The sequence below is a fragment of the Ptychodera flava genome, chromosome 7 (genome assembly GCF_041260155.1).
Source record: "Ptychodera flava strain L36383 chromosome 7, AS_Pfla_20210202, whole genome shotgun sequence".
In the NCBI taxonomy this organism is placed as follows: Eukaryota; Metazoa; Hemichordata; class Enteropneusta; family Ptychoderidae; genus Ptychodera; species Ptychodera flava.
Genome location: NC_091934.1, coordinates 25,216,548 through 25,241,897, shown reverse-complemented (window position 1 = coordinate 25,241,897; position 25,350 = coordinate 25,216,548). Strand labels below are relative to the sequence as shown.

The 25,350-nt window shown below is 39.1% G+C and overlaps 1 protein-coding gene across 1 annotated transcript in view; it reads right to left on the bottom strand.

Moving 5' to 3' along the window:
* Positions 1-25,350, bottom strand: part of LOC139136401 (mannan-binding lectin serine protease 1-like) — a 117,004-nt gene that overhangs the window by 582 nt on the left and 91,072 nt on the right. Inside the window, exons 2-3 of the mRNA XM_070704125.1 lie at positions 6,118-6,283; positions 5,026-5,148 (exon numbers count right to left, since the gene is read on the bottom strand). Coding sequence (XP_070560226.1) covers positions 5,026-5,148; positions 6,118-6,283 — 289 coding nt within the window. The remainder of the gene's footprint in view (positions 1-5,025; positions 5,149-6,117; positions 6,284-25,350) is intronic.

The window sequence follows — 25,350 nt, the reverse complement described above, 5'->3', positions numbered from 1 at the left end:
TACTACAATTGTAGTTCAGTTAGCATTATAAAGACACTATGTGTAACATTAACAATCTTTTGGTGATAATATCTATAGGTACAAAAGCGTAAATAAAGTAAAGAACAATGTGTCGTACTTTGTGTCTTACATTGTGTGATGAGCAACCGGCTACTCAAACAAATGGAATAATATCTCCATTCGTCAGCTAAAAAAAATAATAATTAATATTGGTAAATCGAAACAAATTTAATAACCGAGCATTCTAAGTCGCTCTTTACCCGCCATCAATATCAGTTGTCCGAACTCAATGTTAGTCACAGACAAAATGATACCATTAAGCACTTAACACTGAACTGAACCTAGTAGCTTAACAAAGTGCCAGATGACTTTATTGTGTGTTCCAATGAAATTCAGCTTACAGTTCTACGGCTCCTTGAAAAACATTGGTATCCGATGACGTCAAACAAACAGAAAATTAACGGCATTGCATATTTATCAGATGAAGAGTCTTTGCGCTTTCCGTCGGATGTGGAAGAATAAAATATTTTTAGCAAAATGCAAAAAATATTCTCCTTATATATGTTTTAGTTCTCCGGATTACATTTTTCCCATGAGTAAAATGATCTATAAACGAAGAAAACAAGTTTAGTCAAAATTTCGATGCAGCGCGCGCCATATTTTACAAGCAGTTCGTCTTCTTAGATATCGACAACTCCTTAATCATTGTCATGCGCTGTCCGAAACAGACGTAAAGCATCATGCACTCGAACGAGCTCATTGCTGGCCGTGTCTATGGCTGTATGATGTTTGCGATGTCAAGCATCCTACGCGTAGATGCCTTCGATCTTCCAAATTTAGCCGTGCGCCATGCCAAATTGCTGACATCATCATTGGATCATGTCCTGTTTCACTCACAGATTCAGCACGGAATATTGGCGTCGAATTGATAGTCACCTCTCCTACCGGAAACATATGTCCACTACATGCCGTTCTATTTACTTTCATCTTCGAAAAATCGGCCATATCCGTAATTATCTTACCACCGACACTTGTCAACAGCTTGTCCAAGCTGTACTTTCATCAAAACTGGATTACGGTAATGCACTTTTATATGGTTTAGCTTACGACCACATCAAACCACTTCAACATGCACAGAATTCCGCTGCAAGAGTCGTCACCCGTACCAAGAAACGTCAACACATTACACCTATTCTCAAGAAGCTTCATTGGTTACCAGTGCAGTCAAGGATACAATTCAAAGTTCTCTATACTACCTATAAAGCACTCAACGGATTGGCGCCAACCTACATAACCGACCTCATCCAGGAAAAGCAATGTACAAGGATTCTCCCTTCATCTGCTAAATGTCTTTTGAAGCAACCAAGCTACAATCTTGACTCTTACGGTGGACGATCATTTTCGCGCGCCGCGCCTAGACTGTGGAATAAACTTCCTCTTGAAATTAGACAGGAGCCATCAGCCACCAGCTTCAGAAAGAACCTGAAAACTTACTTATTCACTAAAGCTTTTGCTTAATTCTGTCCAGCGGCTTTGAACTATTGATTTATAGGATACAGGCGCTTTATAAATGGATTGATTGATTGATTGATCTCTTTTTGGAAACCCGTCGGGGTTTCGATTTTCGACGAAAATCATAGTGAACACCTATTACCTAGTCATGAGGACTACAGCGCCCGTTTATTATACCGAGGGGCCGTGTCATTCCAGAAATAAATCGCTATACCGAGGGGTATATCGATGTGTTTATGGTAACAGGCGGCCAAGTGGGGGTAATAAACGAGCGTTAAAGCCGCATAAAGACCATGTTACATATTACATATGTTTTTTATACACCACCTGCTCATGCTGTTATTATTGTTTTCATGTGCCGTGATGTATTCTTCGCATTTACATATCATGAAACTTTACAATGATTAAGTTTACCCGAGTTGCTGATACGCTTTTTGCTCATTACAATTAACATACTCCCCCGAGGCGTTGAACGATCAAGAACAGACGGCAGCATAATTTTGTCTTGTCCTCCTTTGGTATCGGTGCTTTGTATTGGGTCCCTCCTCATACCCAACCTTTTAGTTTCACCAGCATTGAATAAAACATTATGTCGATGCCACACTGTCTCAGAAAGTATCTTTGTTGTCCTTACCGTAAAGTTATCATTGAGTTTCCAGAATAGAGCTCTGCGTTACTCTGCCGAACTATTGCACAGAAAGTTTCAAAGAATGAACATAGATCACAGGGCGATTTCTCAAACGCGAACGGTATCCTTGGTTGCACTTGAATCTTTGTTTCCGATGAGCTATTGAAGTTCCTGCGCGGTTGAAATGCAAATTCCGCCCATTTTGCCGAAGGCTCGTCTATGGGAAGCCATAGCTAATATTATGTTGTGCTGGGCATTAATATGTTGTGCCGGGCATTCAATATGTAATGCTGGGCATTCAATATGTAGTGCTGTGCATTCGATATGTTGTGCTGAGCATTCAATATGTTGTGCTGGGCATTCATATGTTGTCCTGGGCATTTGATAGGTTTGTTATACAATGGTGATTATTTGTATACCCATGATGCAATAGTATGTATATGTGTTATTTTTAGCTGTTCTCAGTATTCTATTCTTGCTTGTTTAGCTTTAGGGGGCAATATCATCATATCTTTTCGCCTGCGAAAAGGGGGGTTGGGAGTCACAAGTTTTTGTCCTTAAAGGAGGAGGTCTATCTACTTTTGAAAACTAATAACGCAAACTTGCCCCCTCCCTTTAAGAACTGAGCTGTTCCTAAGCAATAAAATACCAAACTGATTCCGCTCTCACGCAGCATCCCCTGGAAAAATGACGCAACACACTCCAATTTCCACCTGCCTGTGCAGCTTGACTTCACTGCTCTACTGTTTTACACACTGCCGCACGACACAGCACGCCGGCTAAAATGTGAAAACGAAAACTACTAAAGTCAAAATATGATGGAAAAAACAGCAAGAAAATATTACTTGATCGGTGCTTGTTCAGGTGGGCTTTCTCGTGTCACCAATCACAGGCGACTGACTGTACATCGCGTAAATGTTAAATGAACGTGGTCGATTAGCCATAGTACAGGGACATAGGAGCTTTGGCACACAGAATAAGTCAAAATAAAGTCATGCAAAGGCTGTATTAGTATGGGGATTTGTAATTTCCAAAACGTTCTGAGATTTCATTAATTGCAGTAATTACTGATAAGACAAGCCTATGGGTAATTAAATAGGAAACTAGTATGAAAAGAGGTTGTGCACTGTTTATTAATTTTGTCTTTGAGAACCTGCCGCTGACGGAGCGATATTTGGAACAAGTGGTTTAAATTTAGGAACAGAGTAGGTAATATATACTACAACCTTATCAATACCCAGCTCTACTTAAACGTCAAATCTGCTCGCCACTGTAACTGTAATTCTACCGGACAAACAGTGTAGCCTTTGGTTTGGCTTTGCTGTTCAACTTGTTTTCTGGTACGTGGGTCGGCGCTTCGCAAAGCCTCTGTATGTGTTGTTCGGGCTAGGCTCGGCTAAATCGTATACGGACTTTAACTGCAGTACATCCCTCATTGAGGGTGTGACTGAAGATGAACAAGACAGTAATAATACCTACCCATGTCGACATAAAACTTTAATCAGATAATAGATTGGCCTGGGCAGGGCTAGGCGTAACTAGGCCTGGGCAGGGCTAGGCGTAACTAGGCCCGAGTTTTGAAGTTTGGCATGCTATTAAGCCTAGGAGTACATTCTACCCCTAATTTGAGTCAGTGCCTCACTGTTTAAGTTAATTTCCTTCGGAGAATTCCACCAAAATTGCGAATCACGGCTGAATCAAAAAGTTACGGCCCTTTTACAGGGCGAAAAAAATTATGCCTAGAACAACATATTAAATACCAATGACAACAAATTAAATGCCTAGCGCAACATATAAAATGCCTAGGACAACATATTGGATACCTATGGCAATATGGTAAATGCTCAGGACAGCATATTGAACGCCCAGGACGATATATTGAATACCGACAACAAAATTTCAAATGCCCAGCACAATATATTGAATGCCCAGCGCAACATATTGAATGCCCAGCACAACATATTGAATGCCCAGCACAACATATTGAATGCCCAGCACAATACATTGAATGCCTGGACAACATATAAAATGCCCAGCATAACATATCATGTGCCCAGCAAAACATGATATTAGACCACTTAAGTCAGTCATTGCTTTCGATACTCGTCGCTCTGACCACCCAACATCGTTCAAAAAGTGCAGACTACACCTCGGTCATAGTCACGTAACCGGACACTTTTGCAAAGACTATTTCCCCAGGGAAATAGACTTTGACGTCACATTTGTAGAGAAAGTTGGCACTAGCAATATCTATTTTCTAATCACGTGACTAGTTTGGCCGATAGCGAAAAAGAATTGAGCATTTGGTGTATTATAATAGCATGTATGGCAATACATCGACCCCGCGTTAGCTGCGCTCGCTATGGTGAATGTTTTCTGTGATGAAATTAAAGAAATGAATCTATTCCGTTCAGTGATGGAATGACTGGACACTTTCTATATCGCCTTTCTTCAAATCATATGTTAACAATATTGACATTATTTATCCGACTGAGCTAAGTGTAGCTTCAAGATTCCAAATTTATTCCTAAGTACGGAAACCGCACCGAGCCGTGCGACTATACATGTACTCGGCTTCGATGCATGTGGACAGTCAGGATAGGGAGTCGGTCGGGCCTGGGCATCCCGCAGTCCCAGTAGGAATAGCTTAAGTTACGCGACTCGATAGTTCGTGAGAAAAGCTTGCAATTGTTGTTTTAATTGCACGATATGATGGTGACAGATTAGTCTTATCGAACAAAAAAAAATTCCGTTTAATAAGCTACAGAAAGTGAAGTGCAGATTCTTTCCTTACTCTTCGATGTTACACTAGTTATGTGTTACATGGAAGCGTGGGTGTGTCAGTGATGGAAATTCTGCAAAATGAAGTACCTTTCGATACCAACCTGTACAACTCCGACCGTCTGAATCCAGTCTGTACCCGGGAGAACATGAACAGTAAAAGCCACCATAGACATTGTGACAAAGATGTTCACAACCACCATTTTGATCTAGACATTCATCAATATCTGAAGGTCAGAACATATCAAATATTGAATCAGTCTATAAACCTAAGGCAATAAAAGTATCTGTGAATATATTATATTAATCAAAAGTTTCTTCCACTTCTGTCCCATAATTTGATCATCGAAAAACAAGAAGTGTGATAACATTATAAAGATTATATCATATAATATCGGAATGTCAGTCACGATGATCCGTTGTTTTTATTGGCCAATAGCTTGGGCCGGCCGGGGTTCAAAGAAACCCTGTTTTAGCAGTGCCAAAATGTGCCCCTCAACTCACATAGAAATTTAAGGAGGAGACAATGAGTGTTAAGATAGCAGAAAAATCGGTGTTACAACTAACTAATGAGTAAATGCGTGGAGTAGATTACAAAAGTAGTGAAAACGTAAGAATTTTGCTTTTAAAATTTCTCTTTAGAAAAATTTGGTTTTAGTTCCTCCAAACCAGCTATGTCATTTTTGTCTTCTGCTTCGCTTCCACTGCCTTAGCAAAATACGCGAGCTATATATGTTTGCCGTCAAAAATACTCGGTCCCGGGCAATGAATTTCGTTCGACGACGATTGCTCAAGATTTCAGTCCGCTTTATCTTGTTTGCTGCCAACACTACGCAGAAAACGACGTTACTTTTAATGTTAATATGTTAATATAACAGTAATAACCCCTTCACAGCTGGGTATACACTTGATTTGGGTACTATTCGCTTCATAAAGCACTCGCCCAGAGATTCATACAATATGATGCTATTGTATCAAAGTTCGTGTCGACCCGGATGCGGTGGGGAAATATTCTTTCAAATAAATTATTCCCTTGAGCTCGTCAGCACTTATATGTCATACAGTTATTTACCACAAATCGTAAAGATGCAACTGACTTGCATAAAGTTGGTGACAATGTGACATTATCAAGACTCGGTCTGACTTTTTATTTCTTTCGTCATCTTCAATCGGTTAAGTAATTTTGGGAATTTTACCTTCTGCATAATAGTAAGCCTTGAACTTAACATTCGAAAATGGAAAGGCGCTAGATGTGAAATGTACTTTCAAGTTGTTGCTTGGAGACCTAATTATGTCCTTTGGACCATAACGTGATTCACCTCTTCCACAGAAAGTACCGAGTTCTATGTCATCTGCATTTACCTAGGATAAAACATATTTCTAAATTCGTATTTGTGCTACATTTGTCACGCTTGAAAGGTCCAATGCCCCATACGCTAAAGGAAGAAGGCGTGGAATCATCTTGGATATATTGTTGTGGGTCTATTTTTTTTCTAGGGCAAGAACAGCTGTCGACATTTGTGCGATGAATTTCATATGTCATCGAAAACTTTGCTGTATAAGGAGAAGATTATGTTCACACGCATTAAATATAATTTTCAATTTCGATGAATTAAATGTCATTAACTGCTAAATGATCCACTTCTTACTTTTACTGATGTGCTACAATTTCTGTAAGAAGCGACCAACTGGTCGAGGTCGAATTCCACAAAGGCCAAGGCAACACACAATCCCATGGGTACTTCAATATTCCACACTATGTCCTGTTGGTATCCATTAGGATCTTCCGGACTCTGCAGCCATCCATTTAGGCCAGATAAGGTGTAGCTTTCACAACAGACGAAAGTGACCAGCAGTGAACTAATGAAAATGGGTGGCTGTTATTCCTTTATACCTATTCGGAAGCAAGTAAGGTTCGGATATCTTAGTATGACGGTCTAGCTAAACCCTCAAAGTAGTCTTGAAAAGGAGAAGGCTTATTTTTTACATATAACAGGCTACTCTTAGCGAAAAAAAATAGCGAGTGGCAGGCTTTGTTCACATCTTCTGTTATATGCTTTGTACATGAAAAGTAATGGAAACAAATAATTATATATATGTAAATGTACATCATGAGCTAGTGACACATAAGTTTGACAGGCTAGGATCTATTCTAGGCCCCCTATTGTTTACACTCTACACTGCACCTCTGAAAGACATCTTCGTAAACCATTTTATTGATTGCATGATATACGCGGACGATACGCAAATTTATGTCATCTGCAATAGACCTGACGATATTCGAAATAACATTGAACTCTGTGTCGACGACGTCCGCAGTTGAATGGAATTTAACATGCTTGTACTGAATGACGACAAAACTGAAGTTATTCACTTCTCATCACTTCTAAACTCTGATGTGACAAAGCTAGACAGTCTGAGAATTGGTCAATGCGACATAATCCCTTCAGTTTTAGTCAGAAATCTTGGCATTAATTTAAGTCGGGATGGTAGCATGTCTGACCTTATCAATACGTTGTGCAGAAAGGGTTTCTTCGAATTGCATAGAATAGCTAAGATTCGTTAACTTCTTGACAGATCTACAACTGAAAAACTAGTCCATGCATTTGTGACGTCCCACTTAGACTATTGTTTGTACCTGCAGGACAACTTGCTCGACTACAGTCTCTGCAGAATGCTATGGCAAGGTTAGTTTCTCGTTTCGCAAATTCGATCATATCACACCCGTAATCAAAGATTTAAATTGGCTACCGGTAGAGGCCCGCAATAGATTTAAAATTTTCTTGCTAACATTCAAAATTATCCATGGAATGTACCTATTTATCTGAGAGATTTATTAGATTTATATGTACCAGTTAGAGACCTGCGATCGAGTTACAAATTATCTTTCACCCAGCCCGTGGCAACTTTAACAAGACGTATGGACAGAGAGCGTTTTCAGTATGTGCACCCGTACTATAGAATGATTTGCCATTTGAAATTAAAGGGACATTATTTGTATCTTTTGACCATATATTGTTGCAAACGAGCAGTTGATGATGTTGTTAGACTTACTGAAAGATGTCTAAAAACGGTCGACCATAGAAAACTTCCATCCCGTTTGCGTACACTGTCTAGAAAAACCTTGGGTCTGAGGTTTATGGTTGACCTAGTACCTGCGACGAGACCACAATACTAACTGCTCTCTGGGCCGCTGTAAGCATCCGCGTGTAAAAAAATAAACCACGTGAAGTGAAAGTCGAAAGCGCAGAATTGCAGTTTCGGGATTCCCTATTACCTATGCCGTTTGCTCAGTTACATTTGACGGTCAGTTTTCCATGGAGCTCTTGACGGCCAATCCTGCTCTTAGATACACTATTCTTTGCTGCCAGAGAGCACATTTTATAATGGGCATTTCAAATGCCTACAACTTAGCTGCAAGAAGTCGACGACAAGGCCTATAATGGCGGATTATTTTCGTCTTGTTTGTTCCTCCATAGACTCTCGAGAGTCTATGGTTCCTCCATATGCATACGTAGACTTGTCCAAAGCCTATGGGCATAGAAATGTGAAAACAGAGTAAAATGAAGGGGCAAAGTTCAGTAGATAGTCACGTTATTGTCGAGGTGATTGTGAAATTGAAGCAATGTACTCTGCGACTGACACGTACATCATTGTACATTGTTGGGTTAAAGCCAGCTCTGCGTGGCAGGGCTATGCCAAATCGCTGGCAGCACCTCGGTTGCGGCATGCAGTTTCTCCACCAAAAACAACCCATTTTTAATCCCAAGCTTGCATTGAGTTTCGTTTTCGAGCACACCCACCTCGCCTGGGTACACGATTAGCCCTGCGTACAGGTCTGTGTGTTCCTGGCGTTATACGGCCTGGAGGCCGTATAACCCCGCGCCGGGAACACACAGACCTGTACGCAGGGCATGTACACGATGCATGTGCTCAGCTGCGCTTCTAAACTTACGCAAAGCCCACTTTTGGGAGTGGATCGGCGAAACGGAGGCCGTAAGCGACGTATAGGGTCTAGGCAACTGTCATTGCGATGTACTCACTTTTGGTTCGAAATGCGATTCAACTGATACAAATAATTACACGATGCACAGAGAATAACAACATTCGAACAGATCTTGTGTGTCGAAAGGTGACTCCAATCACGAGCAGTATCGATGACAGTACTCGCCCGGCACGGTATCACAATGTCACCGATGCTACACACCGTGCAGTGTTCAGTCCGAGTGCGATGTTTCATATCGTGTTTGTAAAACGAGTTCAACGTAATGGCAAGAAAATACCCTAAAAATTTTAAAAGTTGACGAAGATTTGCTAACGATCAAATGCACAGAAAATGCATTAACTCTGTACCTGTTTCACTATCACCACAGCTATCTGACATCGTTTTAGTTTTACTATCGACCCTATTGCGTCTATGGTTATATATCTGTTTCAGAGTCCGTGTCATCGATACTAAAATCAAACTTACAAGCAAATACCCTGCTTAGTTTCACTATTTGACAGTATTTTTTGAGATGTGCGTAAATGCACCGTGTGCTCCTCGATATCCAATTGTGCTGAAGTCAGTGTGTAGTTCACAGGCTTTTCACATTCCAGCTGTACTTTGATGGTTGTCGTATGCGTAGTAATATTTGTCATGTGCTGGGGTTCAATCATGGCGGTTGGTTCAAATTGCGCGGACGCCCTTACCAACAATGAACCTTGCCATAAAGAGCAAGAAGGTGGTTTTACATATCCTTGAAGCTGTCCATAGTCACAATTTAGGTCTCCTATTGATTTGAACAGGGCTTTCAGTCATCGAAAACATGAAAAAAAAGTCAAAAGATACAAATAATGTCCCTTTAAGATCACCAGAACTGTAGATAGTTTTAAGCGCAATTTGAAACCTACCTTTTTACACAGTTTTATGTGTAATTTCTGTTTTAATTTTCTTGCGTTGTTGTAATTTTTAAATTATTATATCCAGCTATGTACAATGCGCTGAGACGTATGTGTAGTGCATTTTAAACAAATTGTAATAATAAAATTAATAATAATAGGCAATGAGTACTTGGGCCGTGATATAATAATTTGAGGAAAATATATACTAGTATTCAAATATGGACTCGAATTTCCTCCTGTCAATTAGGCATTTGATTAACTGGTTATTAAACGAAGCAATGGCATGGCAATGGCAAAATATGTCTAGCAACTTTTGTGGAGTTTGAGGCAGGGGTTCTTTATTAATAGTGGAAATTGCTTTAACTCCTTAAATATTCAAATTACAGCAAATTTCTTTTGTTCTCGATGGTAGATGTCTAATAAATATTAATATGTGCACAAATAACATGGTTTGTTTAACTATATTATGGTGGAGATGTCAGAATCCGATCGTGACCACCCCCTCACAAAGTCTAATGGTGCGTCCCTAAGTGAATTGTTCTGGCATTGGGAAGCAAACTCAACATTACAGGATTTTATTAGAGCCAGTTAAAGGGCCTGAGAGGTAACTGCAAAATTTAACCAACCTCAAGTTACCATTTAATTTTCGTAGATATTCATTGCTATCTATAAATTTTGCTTATGGCAGAATAGGCGAAACAAAGAAAAGATTTTTGTAATTCTGCCATTTTCCAAAGCTTGCCATACTATTTGAGAAAAAGGGTACAAATGAAGGGGAATTGCTGTCTCATCCTGAAGTAGGTTGCACCATGTTGTATTTGTATAGATGGAAAGACTGCACGTGCACCATTTTTGGTGTTTATCATAATTGTATGGCAGTACTGTGGCCATATTTGGGAGGAGAACCGGTTGCCTCACAGAAATCTATCCATTAAGTTCAACTCAATGGATAATTATACTTGAATAAACATCGCAGAGTCAGAACATTTCCATGAACTAACTTTAATATAATAATAAAATCAAAAATATTCTCAAAAGTTGTGCAAAATTTGCATCAACTTAATGAGTGTTTGATATAACCTACTAATCTATGAACTGCTAGACAAACTTTTGAACTGTTAATCAAGTGTCAAACATAGCACCAGAAATCGAAGCACAATCTGGAAACCTTTTTGAAAATAACACAACTTGCGAGTTTTTTCCTGAGGTAACATTAAAAACACAACTGAATTAACACATTTATCAAACATTCATTATCTATACAAGTTGAATAGTTGTTTGAATGGAAATTGTCAGTGAAACATGGTCAATTTGCCATTCTATATGAACAATGAGAGGAAGTGAAAAACACAACATAATTGGCTTTTAAGGTTATTTTTATGACAATTAGCAAAATGTCACCACAACAGATTACACTGCATTTTTACAATTGGTAGACTTGCTTTGTTTAACACTGCAGGATTACTGATTAATATACTGTCAGGAAATGGCAGAGTTAGCACTAATTTGGTGTATCCAGACGCAGATTCTGAAGTGATTGCATGCATGCATGCATGCAAGCTGTTGTAAAACGAGTCATTGACAATGACATAGTCCCCACTTGTAATAGGAGTATTAGTCTTGATGGGGCAGGGAAATGTGGTCATTAAGAAGTATCAGTGAAGTGTACATGTTGAGATCTATGGGCACATAGGTCTATGTTGTTGTTCCCAATTTGAAACATGAGGCATGTCTAAGTTCTGGTTCTAAATCGGGAAAAAAGATCAGACCTCTAGCTGTACTGTCCAGCCAAGAAATACATATGTGCATAATAAATGAGGTACAAGATGTGACATCTTAGGGTCTAATATCTTATCAAAATTGAAGGGTATAGAACTTGTGATTACTGAGTTATACATATATATGTATAATCAAGGTCAAAGGTCATCAACACTGGACAAAATGCTTGATATGCGCTTAGCATATTTACGTATATTGACGTATATGGAACACAATACTAATTGCATATGCAGCGTATATCTTTGTATATGGAACATTCCAATACGCTGATATGTGTAGCGTATTTCTATGAAGATCATGAGTATACGTAATGCAGATCTTTGCACACTAAGTGTACACTGTAGTTTTGCATTTTATTAGCATACGTACTGTATACTTAATGTATTTGACACATGTACAGAATCAGTATATGTGTATATATTGTTGTATATCAAGCATTTTGCATTTGATCAGTGCAAGGTCACGTGACATTTGAAAAAAACATTGTATTGCTAATTAATCCCTATATGCCAAGAATCAGACCTCTAGCTCTATTCGCTTGACCAGAATTAGATAGTGCATAATTAATGAGGTAAAGCGTGTGTTGTCATAAGGTCACCTATCCTACTGAATATAAAGAATATAGCACTTGTAATTTTATTTATTGGCATAAACGTATTTGAGGTCAAAGGTCATCGAGGTCACATGACATTTTGTCAAAAAATTTCTACCTTACAGTTATCCCTATATACCAAAAATCGGACATCCAGCTCTATTGGCTTGCTCAGAATTAGATAGGTGCATAATTAATGAAGAACAATATGTGGTGTCATAAGGTGTCCCTTCATACCAAATATGAAGGGTGTAGCACTAGTGGTTATTGAGTTGTGGACAAATATGTATATTTGGGGTCAAAGGTCATAGAGGTCACGTGACGTTTTGTCAAAATAATTGAATTGTTAAGTTATCCCTTTATACAAAAAATCAGACCTCTAGCTCTATTGGCTCGCTCAAAATTAGATATGCACATAATTAATGAGGTACAGGATATGTCGTCATAAGGTGTCCCATCATACCAAATATGAAGGGTGCAGCACTTGTGGTTACTGAGTTGTGGACAAATTTGTATATTCAAGGTCAAAGGTCATTGAGATCACGTGACGTTTTGTCAAACAAATTGTATTATTAACTGATCCTTATATACCAAAAAATGAGACCTCCAGCTCTAACCTATAACCTATAAGTCCCTTCGTCCGTGGGGATTAAAAACAACGCAACAGTTATTACAGCTACACCGGCGGTAGGTTCATATCCAGAGCCCCGTACGGTCTGCCGCCGTCGCTTGCTCATGCACCCGGCCATATGGGCAGCTGGCCGGATGCATGGCTTCCCGGAGAAGGCGAGCTGTCACGTTCAAGCTCAGGATTATTTGTCGATCAAATTTCAGTAAATTTACCTTACCGAGATGAAATCTTGTCTATAGACTGAAATTTCGCCGAAGTTTGACAAAATTACATCGATTTTTCAGGTTCATCTCCGACATTTTTGAGTTTTGAGTGCAGACAGAAATAAGTTTTGAGGCAACATGGCTGCGACCCCATGTTGACCCCAAGTGAAAATGTGTTCGCGATCAAATCTTCCTATATTTTTTTCAGAATTTTCAACAAAATCATTGCTTCTTACATCTTTTGTAAAATATAAAATTCTAAAATAAAAATGCGATGTGCCATGTCTCCAGATTTCTAAAATATCGTTCGTTGACCGTTCGACGGAATACTCATTTTGCAAACTTGTGACGCAGTTGAAATTCAATACTGACCGCCAAATAATCTTAATGAGACGAGATCAGTCTAAACATCCTCCAAATTATTCAACCATTCGCATTGCAGTTCAGCTCGCTTAGAGTATCATAACATTCTTCGGCCTTCTTTTAGATCGAACCTAATTTCTCCCATTTAGGAAATAAAAACACAAGCTACCTCGACAAAACTTCGTGCACCATCCAAGACCAAACGCACTACAAATCTGTCTTGACGTCATCATCTCCTTACATGGTAATCGGCATACCGTATTTTTTAGCAAAGGGGACACAGAATACGTCGGAGTATTCAGTTTCAAAACGTATTACATTGTGTGATGTTGTCAAAAAAAGTCATGTTACTGCAGTGGTATAAATTACAAAACACAAAAGTTCAAATCAGTTTATTTTTGACTGGCTTTACCCAACATTTCATATTGTTTTTTATGCCAGATTTGACCACGTGCTTACTGGAGACCCCTTACATGCAAATTTTTGTCAAATGATGTGTTCCCCTGGAAAAACAAACGTACGATTTCTAAATGAAGGAGGCGAAATTTGCCCTCAAGACCCGAAACCACCCTTTATGGGGTGTACCTAGCTATTTTGAACGAGCTTCCCGAATCTGCAGCTCTATTTCGAAATGATGGTCTGGTTTTCTCAGCTCAAGGATAAGTGTTCTCCATCACTGTGGGCATTACTATTCTCAACCGGGGGTACAGTTTCTAGTCGTAATGTTTTTCATTGTGTCCGGGATATAAAACCTTTCCTTTTCAAACTTTCACTTTGATTAACACTAATCCACATCTTGTCAGTGATTAAACATGTTTAAAGTTTAAATGTTAAATTCTGGTCTCCAGCCCTCCTGTTCGACCAAACCAAAATTACCCCTCCCACTTTGGCTCGTCCAGTGGGTGTAGCAGGGTCGTGCCATCGCCTAGGAAACGGAGGGTGCATTAATTGTTGCATTTCGATGCACATTTTGATTATATTCAGAAGATTTTGTGGCAAAAACTCAGATAGAGAAGCATTTATATTCACATCTCACTTATTCAAGACTGGCTGAGAGCAGCACTTCCATTCAGTTAACATCATTACGCCATTTATTATGCCAAGAAAGATGAAAGCCCTCCCTGGTCTCAGCCAGAAATGGTTATACCTTGCAGTTTTTTTCCCACGGAATTAAAACAAATGTACTTGGGCTGAGGCCCAAGTACAATAATAACATTTTGCCACTTTGTTTTCTAGATAAAGAAAAGACGAATGTCCTGCGCTGTTTTTCTCGAGAGTCTATGGCTTAATATTCATCGATCCCTGTAATTTAAAATGGTCATCTTACAGGAAACCAAATGACCAATTTTTACTGATTCATTGGAAATATCAATCGTTTTCGATGGATTTGCTCACTGCCTTTCAAGCGCATATCAGTCATCACAGTGTATGTACATAAAATTCCATGCTGCACTGGAATCCACAGCGACTTTCAGAAAATCTGCCAAACTTGCACTGTTTTAGTAAATCACACAATGTGTACGACAATGCGCGTCCTCAGTGTAGCATTTGCCGCTTCTAAACAATACCTATTAGAGATGTTTAGGTACACTGGCTATCAGTACACAGGACACCTCCATCATGTGATAACAAGACGTCGCGTACGTTTGGCTTAGACGTTCAGAATAGGAAACCATCGAATGGATAAAACCTCAAAGTGAGATGTCACAAAAAATCATTACTCAGTGTTTCAGGTGGCGATTACTTTTATCAATGTTTGCAGTGCCTTTCGATATAGAAATATGACAGTCTACCGTTACTACCTATTGTGAAGGCTCTGTGAAATCTGAGGTGGTGTCTTTGAAGCCCTCATACGTGTCCTCATCAGCAACTCCAAACATTGATCAGAACATTGAACAGTCAAGAACGACCTAGATTCTTCTCGGCGAGGTCATAAAAATATCTGCTGAGGGATTTTCTTGTGAAATATTTTCAAGCAGTCTTACAAAAATTGGCAAAGAACTGAAAACTTCTATCAGCAGCTCGGCAACAAGACAAGTCTCTGATTGGCCGTCTAAGCTACTAGGCTTACCTTCTACTTATACCATAGAGTCCTGCTTCTACCTCCACGCAGAGACAAAAAAACTTGGTGGTACATCGTTCCACCACACTATGGACCATAGTTCGACTGTCTTTGTTCTCGCCTCTGTGATGTCCTTATTACATGTTTTGTTATATCAGTTGCGACTTAAGCGCTTGTTTCTCTCCCAGCGGTGGAGACTATTTATTTACAGTATCCTGCTGTTGCTTGTTTCCCTCGATCCTCTGTACCACCCATGGCCATTTAGAAAGTTGACAGTACGTGACAATTTCTTTGGGTGTCTCGAAACTACCCCAACACAAGGCGTGTCAGTGTCACAGCATACGACCCGGGGATCTTGAAACCTTTTCGCGCATGCTTATTTTAGCTCTGGTTAAAGTCACACGCAGCAACATAAAAACAAATCCCTACCCATGAATTCGCCGTCGGTCATCGGCGGACGACATGTACAGGGCCAGGCAAGTTTTAAACGACGAGATATGGCTATGATAGAGTATTTCCACGGAACTTATATTCCTAACCGATAATCATAGTTTAAAATTAACAAAACCGTTCGTCAATCTCCGATCGTATATGTACAACTTTTCGTAACTTTTCATTCTTCTTCGTGATTTAAGAGAGCGCAGTGAAAACGTAAGTTACTTCCTTCGCCGTTCCATCGTGTTCTCATAAAAAGCAAACTTTCAGTACTTGTCAATGCAGTCAATGTGGACATTTGCAGAAGTAGCCGAACACTTACCTTACAGAGGAAAACCCCATTATTGTCGGGGTAGTTGCTTTTCGTTGCCTTTAGAGATCCGTGCAAGACTAGCTGACAAAAAACTTGAAAACCGAATGATCGGCTAATATGACGATGCAAACCATATATTTAATGCAGGCTGAGAAAATTCTGTTGACTTTGCGTGAGAATGTAGACGGAACAAGTCGTTGGAAGAACAGACATACGACACACAGACAATGGACTTTGAACCGGAACCAATAGCTCCCTGATTTACCGCCCTTTAGCCAACTATCCTTTGTCAGCTAAGTGCTTTGTAAATGTGAGTGTACTTTCGCCGAGTTGATCACTGAAGCCAATCTCTGTTTATGACTTGCTGCTTGTACCAGAGGTTGAATTAGTTTCGGTGCCACCATAGACCCTCGAGAAAAACGAAGGTCTATGGTGCAACTGAAGTGCGTTATTTAGCTGTACTCTACCTTGCATTATTTCTGAGTTAATTTATTACAGGGTCTAAGACACTTTTACTTAGGGCCATTGCCTGTTTTGGGTGACCCCATGAAGGAATCAAAATTGTACGATTAGATCGGCGTGATGCGAATACTTTAATTACTTTTACCGATTTGTTCGTCAAGGTTCCACTGTTTAATGGACGGCTTATTCTTTGTTGTCCAAGTCACATCAGTTCTTTCATTTCATCGTCAATCGTTTTCTTTATATTGTGGGTCCTCAAAAGTTCACCCCTCACAAACACCATGGAAGGCATGTGGATATATGCCAAGGGAAGATTGGGCAACTCTTCAAAGTACTTTGCAAGTTATCTTTATTAGTTCATGTGGCGGACGCATTTGGGCAATAAAGCCGATGCTTTGATGTCATTTTCAACATATTGCAATTCTTTATTGTTATGTAGGTCATTCCCCCCACACTCATCATGACCTGAGTTCAATTAGTCTAGAACATTCTCAAGGTCACTGCCCTTGATGACCTCACAACCTTGAATTCAATTAGTCATGTTTGGAATGTTCTGGAAAGTTGATTAGTTGTGTAAGGGAGATAATTTTAGAACAGTAATTAGCATGTCAATAAAAGTTCTAGATTGTTCTTATATGCCTTTATAAAAGGGACGCGCTCAGCTTCCAGTCAGACTTTTGGGATCGTGTCTCTTGTGTGTTACTAAACTCCAGCAGTAGTCATTCTCAAGACTTTTCAAGACCTTCACTGCCAACGCTGGATTTATACTGTGGACTTTGTGCAGCTTCAAGCCTGCAAGGACTGTTCATTCATCCAACTGACTGTTACAACTCTGAGACTGGAGCTTTGCCGTCCCAGCTGAGATAAGTAATCTGTACACTTTTAAAGCTTGTACTCTGTCCCTAACTTAGCAATTAGTTTTGTTTTCGTAATAAATTTTATTTAAACGGAAACTGCTGAGTTCACCCTTTTGTTCGTATCCTCTGCACGTAACAAATTGGGGGCTTGTCCGGGATACGAATATTTTGACCGTTTGACAACATTTTGCCTACCTTTTCAAAACTACTGTATACTGTGAACTCAGCGAAATTCAATCATGGCGGAATTCAAGCCAGACGAATTTATGGATGACCTTGATCAGGACACATTTGATTCCCTCAGAAAAGACGACCTCATAACACTGGCCAATTTCCTTAAAGTAGATGTCAAAAGATCTATGCGCAAGCGAGAAATACAGTTCAAGATTGCAAAACATTTAGTTAATTCTGGCCATTTTGAGGAGTCTGCCTTAAAAGATTATGAGCCTGAGTCTTCCTTCGAACTCAAAAAATTGGAATTAGAAATACAGGCAGATTTCGAGCTAAAAAAATTGGCATTAGAAAAAGAAAAAGAATTACAAATGAAGAAAAAGAATTACAAATGGAAAAAGAGAGACAGGCATTAGAAAAAGAAAAAATACAAATGCAGTTAGAAATGGAAGAAAGACAGAAAGAGAGGGAATTGGAAATGAAAGAAAAAGAATTGCAAATGGAAGAAAGACAAAGGGAGAAAGAAAGAGAGGAAAAAGAAAAGGAAAGAGAATTAGCAGAACACCGACTGCAGTTAGAAATAAAACGTTTAGAGCTTGGACAGTCAGGAAAATTCTTCCTTCAGACAAGTTTGACATCACTAAGCATTTCAGGTTAGTTCCCCCTTTCCAAGAAAAGGATGTTGATAAATATTTCCTTCATTTTGAGAAAATTGCTCAGAGTCTGAACTGGCCTAAGGAGTCCTGGTCTATGCTTTTGCAGAGTGCTTTGGTGGGTATAAAGCCAGAGAAATTTACATTCAGTTGTCAGTAGAGCAGGCTTCAAATTATGATTCTGTGAAGGAATTAATTCTCAAGGGTTATGAGTTGGTGCCTGAAGCTTACCGTCAGAAATTTAGGGATGTGAGAAGGTGAAGGATCAAACTTATGTTGAATTTGCTCGAACAAAAGAACAACTGCTTGATCGTTGGTGTTCTTCGGAAAAGGTCAGTCAGAATTATGACAAATTACGACAGCTTGTTTTGATTGAGGAATTTAAAAGGTGCATCCGGAGTGACATCAAGACGTTTATCAATGAACAAAGGCAGATACATTGGAGGTTGCTGCACGTTTGGCCGATGATTATTCGTTGACCCACAAATCTTCATTTCTCAGCAAACCATCCAGTCCTTTTCATACAGAAACAATGCAGGTAAATTTAACTCCTCCTTTTCATCCAAGAATTTCTCAAAGGACAGTAGGAAATCAAATGACAACAGTTCACAGAGTTCAAGTAACACTCCCACATCATCAGATCCCAAGTCTCAATCTCCTTCTGACAAACAGTTTGGTACACTTTCTTGTAATTATTGTAAGAAAGACGGCCATTTAATGTCAGATTGTTTCAAATTGAAAAGAAAACGTGAAGGTCAAAGTGGTCAAAGTGGATCTAAGCCAACCGGCTTTATTTCTTCATCAACTCAATTAGAGTCTAATAATGTGTGTAACACATTGTCTGAGGTTAAACCCCTCTTATCCCAATTAATGAGGTCAAGGTCAATTCTTCTCAAGATAGCATTATGGGTATTTTCGAACCATTTATTCATGATGGTTTTATATCACTTTCTAGTGATTTTCTTCTGCTACCCCTGTCAAAATTCTAAGAGATACCGGGGCTTCCCAGTCTCTTTGTTGGCAGATACCCTGCCGTTTTCTGAAAAGTCATTTTCAGGTTCTAAAGTTCTTATTAAGGGGGTAGATTGTAATGACTACATTCCTGTTCCTCTCCATAATGTCTATTTGTCTTCGGACTTTGTTTCTGGACCTGTGGCTTTAGGTATTAGGCCTTTTTTGCCTTTGAAGGGATTCACCTTCTTCTTGGAAACGACCTTGCTGGGGACAAGGTCATTACTAATCCACTTGTGACTGATAATCCTAGTTTGGATCAGGATCCAGAGCCAATTGAACAAGAGATACCCGATTTATTTCCTTCATGTGCTATTACTCGAGCCATGTCAAAGAAAACTTCCGAGAATCAAAATACTCTCAAAAATAATGTCACAGATGTTGACTTAAATGACACCTTTCTCAGTCAGGTGTTTGACACGGATCATTCCGTTATCCCTCGTGGATTTGAAACTTCCAGTAAAACTTCTGCTGACCAAAGTCAGACATTTTCTAGATCAAATCTCATTGCAGAACAACACAAAGACCCAGATATTTTGTCTTTGTTTGACAGGGTAGATGATGAAGGTAAAACTTCAGATAGCTCTGTTTCCTATTATACAAAATCTGGTATTCTCATGCGTAAATGGAGACCTCCAGATGTTTTGGTTGATGACGATTGGGCTATAAAACATCAAATTGTGATTCCAAAGCCCTACCGTGCTGAAATATTGCGCCTGGCCCATGAACCCCCTGGGCTGGTCACTTAGGAGTCAGGAAAACTTATCATAAAATTCTCAGTCACTTTTATTGGCCTAATCTCAGGCAGGATGTAGCACATTTCTGTAAAACTTGTCACACATGTCAAATGGTAGGAAAGCCGAATCAGACCATTCCAAAGGCCCCTTTACAGCCAATTCCTGCATTTCAAGAACCATCTAGTAGGATTCTAATAGACTGTGTTGGGCCCCTACCAAAAACAAGATCAGGAAATGAGTACATGTTGACAATAATGTGTACATCAACTCGGTTCCCAGAAGCCATACCACTGAGAAACATAAAGACAAAGACTATAGTGAGAGCTTTAGTTAAATTTTCACTTTATTTGGCCTCCCTAAATGTGTCCAGTCCGATCAAGGCTCCAACTTTATGTCTGGTATTTTTCAACAAGTAATGGATCAGCTAGGCATTAAACAGTACAGGTCATCCGCCTATCATCCAGAAAGTCAGGGTGCTCTTGAGCGATTTCATCAAACTTTGAAAAATATGATTAGGACCTACTGTTTTGACACAGAGAAGCAGTGGGATGAAGGAATTCATTTTCTGCTCTTTGCTGTTAGAGAGTCAATTCAGGAGTCTCTTGGTTTTAGCCCATTTGAGCTTGTATTTGGACATACAGTCCGTGGCCCACTTAAGCTCGTTAAAGAGAAATTCCTATCAGACGATGATGATTGTCTGAATATTTTGCAATATGTGTCAGATTTTCGTACGAAAACTCTCTAAAGCATGTGAATTAGCCAGAGAAAATCTTGAGTCATCTCAGCAGTCAATGAAAACCAAATATGATAAAAGCACCTCAAAACGGAAGTTTGAACCAGGTCAAAAAGTTCTTGTTCTACTTCCAATTCCTGGCAAACCACTCCATGCTCGTTACTTTGGGCATACCTAATTGATAAGAAATTGAGTGATTTAAATTACATCATAATAACACCTGACAGGCGAAAACAAAAAACAGCTATGTCACATAAATATGCTTAAGCCATATTTGGATAGGGATAATCCTACTATAACTCAGCCTGTCAGTGCAGTCAGTTCAAACCATTATGAAGATAGTGATACTGAAACTGACTTGAGTGAAAATACTCTAAACTCAAAGCTGGGCTCGGTCAAGCTTCAGAACTCAGAAATCCTGGAGAAGCTGGAATCTACAAAGTTGGCACACCTCCAGCCAGAACAACAACAACAGGTGAAAGAACTGCTCCACGAATATAAACACCTGTTTCAAGATGTTCCAACGAGGACGAACGTCATCTATCACAACGAAGATGTCTGCGACAGTAATCCAATGGAACAACATCCAGACAGACTGAATCCTGCGAAAGCGGAATATCTCCAGGAGGAAGCCAAGTATTTGCCGAACAATGACTTTATAGAACTCAATACAAATAACCGGACTTTGCCATGCATACTTTATGCCAAATTCAGTGCCATTTCAAGTTTTCCAATACCAAATTGCAAGAGGATAGTCATGGTGTAGATCATCCTGTTTGCTATTTTTCACGCAAATTTAACAAATCCCAGAGAAACTACTCTACAATTGAAAAAGAGTGTTTATCTTTGATATTAGCTTTACAGCATTTTGAAGTTTATGTTACTTCTTCAAATCAGCCAATAGTGGTTTATATTGATCACAACCCTCTTGTTTTCTGCAGAAATTTAAAGGCAAAAATCAGAGATTGCTAAGATGGAGTTTAATGTTACAGGAGTTTAATCTTGACATTAGACATATCAAAGGCAGAGACAATTTAATTGCAGACTGTCTCTCTCGTATTTAGAGTTTATTGTTGTTCACTTTCAAGAAATTTTATTGTTGTTCACTTTCAAGAAACTTTACTTTAGAGTAAAACAAAATTTGAGTACTTAAATCCTTTTCAAGATTACATTTGTAAAAGAAAGATTTTTCTTTGAAAAATTTTCTTTTTTTTGAAGAGGGGGTGTGTTATGTAGGTCATTCCCCCACACTCATCATGACCTGAGTTCAATTAGTCTAGAACATTCTCAAGGTCACTGCCCTTGATGACCTCACAACCTTGAATTCAATTAGTCATGTTTGGAATGTTCTGGAAAGTTGATTAGTTGTGTAAGGGAGATAATTTAGAACAGTAATTAGCATGTCAATAAAAGTTCTAGATTGTTCTTATATGCCTTTATAAAAGGGACGCGCTCAGCTTCCAGTCAGACTTTTGGGATCGTGTCTCTTGTGTGTTACTAAACTCCAGCAGTAGTCATTCTCAAGACTTTTCAAGACCTTCACTGCCAACGCTGGATTTATACTGTGGACTTTGTGCAGCTTCAAGCCTGCAAGGACTGTTCATTCATCCAACTGACTGTTACAACTCTGAGACTGGAGCTTTGCCGTCCCAGCTGAGATAAGTAATCTGTACACTTTTAAGCTTGTACTCTGTCCCTAACTTAGCAATTAGTTTTGTTTTCGTAATAAATTTTATTTAAACGGAAACTGCTGAGTTCACCCTTTTGTTCGTATCCTCTGCACGTAACATTATTCATTGGTTAAACAGCCTACTTCATCGACCCCACACTGCACATAACAGCAAATTGTGCCCAATTTTTGGAACGGTTAATTTCTGTCGACATGCCAAAGTTTACTACTCAGGAGGCAACCGTCGCTGATGTGTGACACTGAAATGCACAAACCAGACGAAGACAGGAGTTGTAAGTGTTAGTGGCAGTACATGGACCCAACATAAGACAGTGACAACCAATTTTGTGCATTGCTGTAGTTTATTCACTTTGTAAATTGATAGAGGTTTTATAGTGTAGTGTTTGTGACATCTTCAACGATTAATATTCACATTTTCATTTACAATAGCGATGAAATATTGCATTTTATACATATTTAGTGATGATAAACGTTTACATTACAACGGTCAACGCATACTATTGGCATTGTAAAAAGGCAGTAAACATGACAAAATTCAACAGCAAATGTCAAACACAAAGTATTCAATATAATATAACATCCTCAACAACCACTATTCTTGAGTAACTTTGCAAATGTAACAAATGACATGACAGAATATTATAACAATAAAAAACGTGCAGGACAGACGTAAAATTTCGAAACAATAAGAAACAAGGCAGATCAATATACGAAAATTAATTTAAAATCATTACAAGTTTACATTATAAATCAACCAGTTCCTGCAAATTATTATCATTTTAACCTTTCTATGGAAAGCTGCACCTCCTTCTTGCAACTTGATATCGTGGAGTACAGGTAATGGGTAGTGCTTTACATGACAAAGTAGTCAAGGCAGAGTATTTGTTATAACGAAAAACATAGTAAAACTAATGATTAACTCCTTCTCTCCCTGAATGTGTAGTAAATGAACTGTTCCTTCCACACAGGTATTACAATGGCTGATGAAGACGTTGATAGAGTGGCGACAAAAATGGGTCACTTCTTTTCAGTCATTTCCCCCTGAGCCAATTTTTAGAAAATCCCCTTTGACCCCATTCCCATACGTATACACGTCATTACTTATTGGCTTACACATCTTCTATCATGTTGGCGATAAGACGACCCGAGCGTGAAAAATCAACAAACATAACCATCCCTTCATATCTATACTGAATTTTGAAATCGTCGTAAACCACGCACCTCTTTACGGCAACAGCTTAGCGCTACCCGTTGATTTTTGCGTAGGTCTGCGGAGCGGAAATTATTGCTCTGGCTCTCGAGAATGAACTTCGAGAAATGAAAACGATACACAACAGAAATAATATGCGGTATGCGGTGGTCGTCACACCCCACGAGCACTGTGTACCCTCGAAAACTCATCACGTTTATTACACAATTAATATTCCCCCCTTACAACATATTGTCAAAAGGCAGCGGACTTACATGACCTATAAAACTGCATTACAAGATTTAGAGAATATACAAAAGAACACTTGTGTGTACATCGTGGAGTTTCGACCGAGACTGAAGACAAAACACCTTTTCACCAATATATACGCATTCAACACCTGGTGACACAAGTGTCAACCAAAGGAATTCTCTTATGTAACGAATAGATAGTAATTATGTGCTAATCTTCGAAACGCGTATAATTGTCCATTTCTGACAGGGGAGTCAGTAGGAAATAAAAATATGTCTGTAAAACAATTAATTCAGTAGCATGATTTCTACGGTACAATCTTATAGCCATAAAGATTTTTCGATCGTGGATCTTCATTTTCATTACAGTATGTTTATGACTTCTTAAATCCACGGGCGTGAAATTACTAACTTTTAAATACAAGTCGTTTAAGTTCGCACCCGTACACAGTCCAAGACGCCCAAAGGACAAGAAACCGTATAAAACATGCCTTTGAATTTCTTTATCCAGAATCATAAGTGGCCCGCCGAGGTCATCATCGCAGGAACCCGAAAACCCAAGAAAAAGTATACTTAATGTATGCAATATATGCAATGATGACAGACTCTCATGTTTTCTTAAACAACAAAGAAGGTAAAAGGAGCATTACATCTAAAACGGCACCATATATGTTTTAGAAAATAGTTCATCGTTTACTGCTGTGCATTTTAGAGAATCAGTCTTCTAACTTTATATAATCTGGGTTTGGTAGCTATATAAAAATATCAATCATGACAAGGGAAACAGGTTGTCATAAGCCCAAATACAAAAGTTTTGAAATCGATTGTTTCGATTATCCGAATGCTTAGGGGGCATTGTATTTGTTCGGATATGCGATCTTAGGGGGTTATGGATCTACTGCTGGATGCACGAAAAACACATAAACACACTTATATTCGAAAACAATCGCACAACACTCATCCCACGCATTTGAACTTCTTATTTTTTGTAGCGGACTTCATGGTACATTCACTTGTTCTGTACAGATACCGTGTAGGGCAAATGAATGAAAATCACGCATTGGATACAGACACACGTCAATGTCTGTAATCAGTCCAAAATCACAAGGAAACTTCATGTTCACCATTACAAATATAAGCCGGTGTATAATAAAGTCCAGAATGGAAATGAACCTGGTTTGTCTTTCTTCTAACTGTCTTTGAAAAGAATAACGTGATCGATGTCAGCCTCGGCCGTCTGATGTAAACTTCGCAACAGTAAAAGTTGCGTTGGCTCACAGCTCGAATCGGTTGAGCTTCCAACCAAAACAAACAGCGTGAAAACATATCGGCAGTTCACTGTTGCTTGGAATTGTTATGACGGGCTCGTTGTTCTTTATCATCATCATCGTCGTCTTCTACCGGATCAAAGTC